The 2,426-nt window shown below is 41.2% G+C and overlaps 1 protein-coding gene across 1 annotated transcript in view; it reads left to right on the top strand.

Annotated features, from left to right (window-relative positions):
• Nucleotides 1-984, top strand: part of EVC (EvC ciliary complex subunit 1) — a 114,251-nt gene extending 113,267 nt beyond the window's left edge. Inside the window, exons 21-22 of the mRNA XM_019553029.1 lie at nucleotides 232-512; nucleotides 972-984. Of these exons, the coding sequence (XP_019408574.1) occupies nucleotides 232-253 (22 nt within the window). The 3' untranslated portion in view covers nucleotides 254-512; nucleotides 972-984. The remainder of the gene's footprint in view (nucleotides 1-231; nucleotides 513-971) is intronic.
• The last annotated feature ends 1,442 nt before the right edge of the window (nucleotides 985-2,426 follow it).

Here is a 2,426-nt window from a genome sequence, read left to right as displayed (position 1 = left end):
TTAATGAACAGTTAAGCATCTTGTGTAGACACGCCCACTGAGAAGAAGCACAAGACAGAGCAGAGGGAGTGTGTCTTTATAAACTTGCAGGCTTTGAATAAGTGTCTGTTGAAATGGGAAAGTACAAACAGGAATTTCCTTCCTTTTAAGTATAAAAATAGATTTATATAAGAAGAAATTACCATGGAAAAACTAGATCTGTAACTTTGTTTTTTGGTTTTATGTTTTCAGAAATAAGCCAGAGTCAACATGAAGGCAAAAGCTCAAAAGATGCTGAAAAAAAGGTGCAACATGCAGTGAACGCAGTCTTCTGAACTGTCTCGGACCTTGAACACGAAGTCCCAAAACATATTTCTGGAACGTCTGAATTATAAAATATACTTACTGAATCAGCTCCCTAGGGAACAAAGAAGAACCTTATCAGAAGTCATTACATCTTATTTTACAATGGTAAAGCAATAAAAAACAGAAACAACAATGTATCTTGCAGTATGGAAATAAAGTATGCAACTGTCTTAGTCTTCTAATTCAACAGTCAAAATTGATTTTGCTAAGAAGGAGGTCTACCAACCACAGCTTTGATAAATATCTTCTTGTGAAAGGCGGCAGGATTCACAAGAGGTCACAGTGCTCTGGAATCAAGAAAAGTAAGGGCAAAACAGGATAGTCAAATATTATACCTGCCATTGATGTTCTTCAAAGGACACCTTGCAAGAGCAGACCAATGGGACAATGCTGTGACCTTTTGGTCAGCCAGGATTAAGAGTCCTGACTGAAGCAAAAAACCCTCAGTCAGCCATCTTCTATGGTGATGTGTCCATTCTAGTAATTTTGGGGCAGTAAATAAAGATGTAAGTAGGAGTAAATTCAAGTGTCATGCAAATTCAAGCCATCTGTCCCAGACATGGTCCAAGAAGTGTTTAGTTTTGTTGGTGGAGGGAGGAAGCGAGAGAAACTGTTAAGTAAAAGAGAGAGAGAAACTCATTTATGTGATAATCTATTACAAGCAGTATTATTTAACAATAGACATTGTTAGGAAGTACTGTTAAATAGTAAGACTATAATAGCAAAAGTCCTGACCACTTGAAGCTGTCGCTGATTTTTTCTGGGAAAAAATCAAGCCTTGAGGCCAGTTGTCCAAATAAATTATACCCAACATGAGAGGAGGTGACCTTATACACTTCATCTTGAAGTTGGCAGCTTTGCTTGCTCAGCGTGTCTTGAAATCAGAGGGTCATCACTGGAAATTGATTGTAAATGTTTGACTGCTATGGATATCCTAGAGGAAAACAGAAATCTAATGACATTTTACCAAGTAAAATAGAGAAGGCTCTTGAGCAAGTAACCAGTTGGTTTGCACGTTATGCAGGATACTAAAGCCCTCACTGTTCACTGAGGCAAACTCTCTCACAGTAAGACTATATCTATCCTGCTATCTTAGTGTCCTTGTGGATTGGCAATCTACCATCTACACTATTATCCCCTGAAGTCAGGCCACAGCACAGCTTTAGGGCTTGCCTTAGGGCTCCCACTGAGGTCAAACCACACCCTAGCTGGAGGTTGTAAATACAACACCAGATGGCAAGTGGCCAGGCAGCCACCTGGCCCACCAAGCATGGTAGGGTCCTAATCACTATGTGGAAGGAGTATTCCCAAGAACACAATTTTAGACAAAGCTCCAAATACATCCACAGACAAACTTCACGGAGCCTTAAAGTGGTAGAAGCAGTTTCACCAACTTGTCAAATAAAATAAGCATACATGGAGGCCCAAGACAAAAATCCCAGGTCCAGGGCTACTCACCAGATATCCCCCATTAGAAGGACTGCAAGGAGACGCTAGTAGATATCATGACCCCTGAACCTCTCACAGTTCAAGATTTGACCTTTTAGCCTTCTGCTTTGCTTGAAAGTGTAGGGAATCAGAGAGGGAAATGAGGTCAAAGAAGAGCCTGGTGGCACCATCTTGGAAAGTGCAGGGTCTCCACAGCAGCAATTCTTATACAATGAGTAGAAAAGGGGGGATTCCAAAGAGAATGTCTAGTATATATGAATATAAGTGTGCAGTTTTCAGCTGCTGGGTTAGATTGTTTCGGGAACAGAATCAAGTAATAAAGTTGACAGGGTTGTCCTGCTGTTCTCCAACATCTACCACCTTGGATTCCTCCCTCCCACCTTCCATAAAAACAGATGTTAGAACACACATAGGCCCCTTTTGTTGGAACTACCTGCAGCCTGTTGCACTCAGCGAGCTTTTGATGCTAGTGGTGATCCCACACGTGCCAGGAAAATTCATGAGTTTGCAGCACACTAACATGAACCCCACCTCAGGATACCATTCTGTCCCAGCTACTCCGCCTTCTCCTTAAGAGCAGAAAACATGATGATGACTATGTTAGGTTGGCCTCAATTTTTTTTAAAGCTACC

Source organism: Crocodylus porosus, unplaced genomic scaffold (assembly GCF_001723895.1).
Source record: "Crocodylus porosus isolate Cpor-Errol unplaced genomic scaffold, CroPor_comp1, whole genome shotgun sequence".
NCBI lineage: Eukaryota > Metazoa > Chordata > Crocodylia > Crocodylidae > Crocodylus > Crocodylus porosus.
This window is presented reverse-complemented; position numbering and strand designations above follow the sequence as displayed.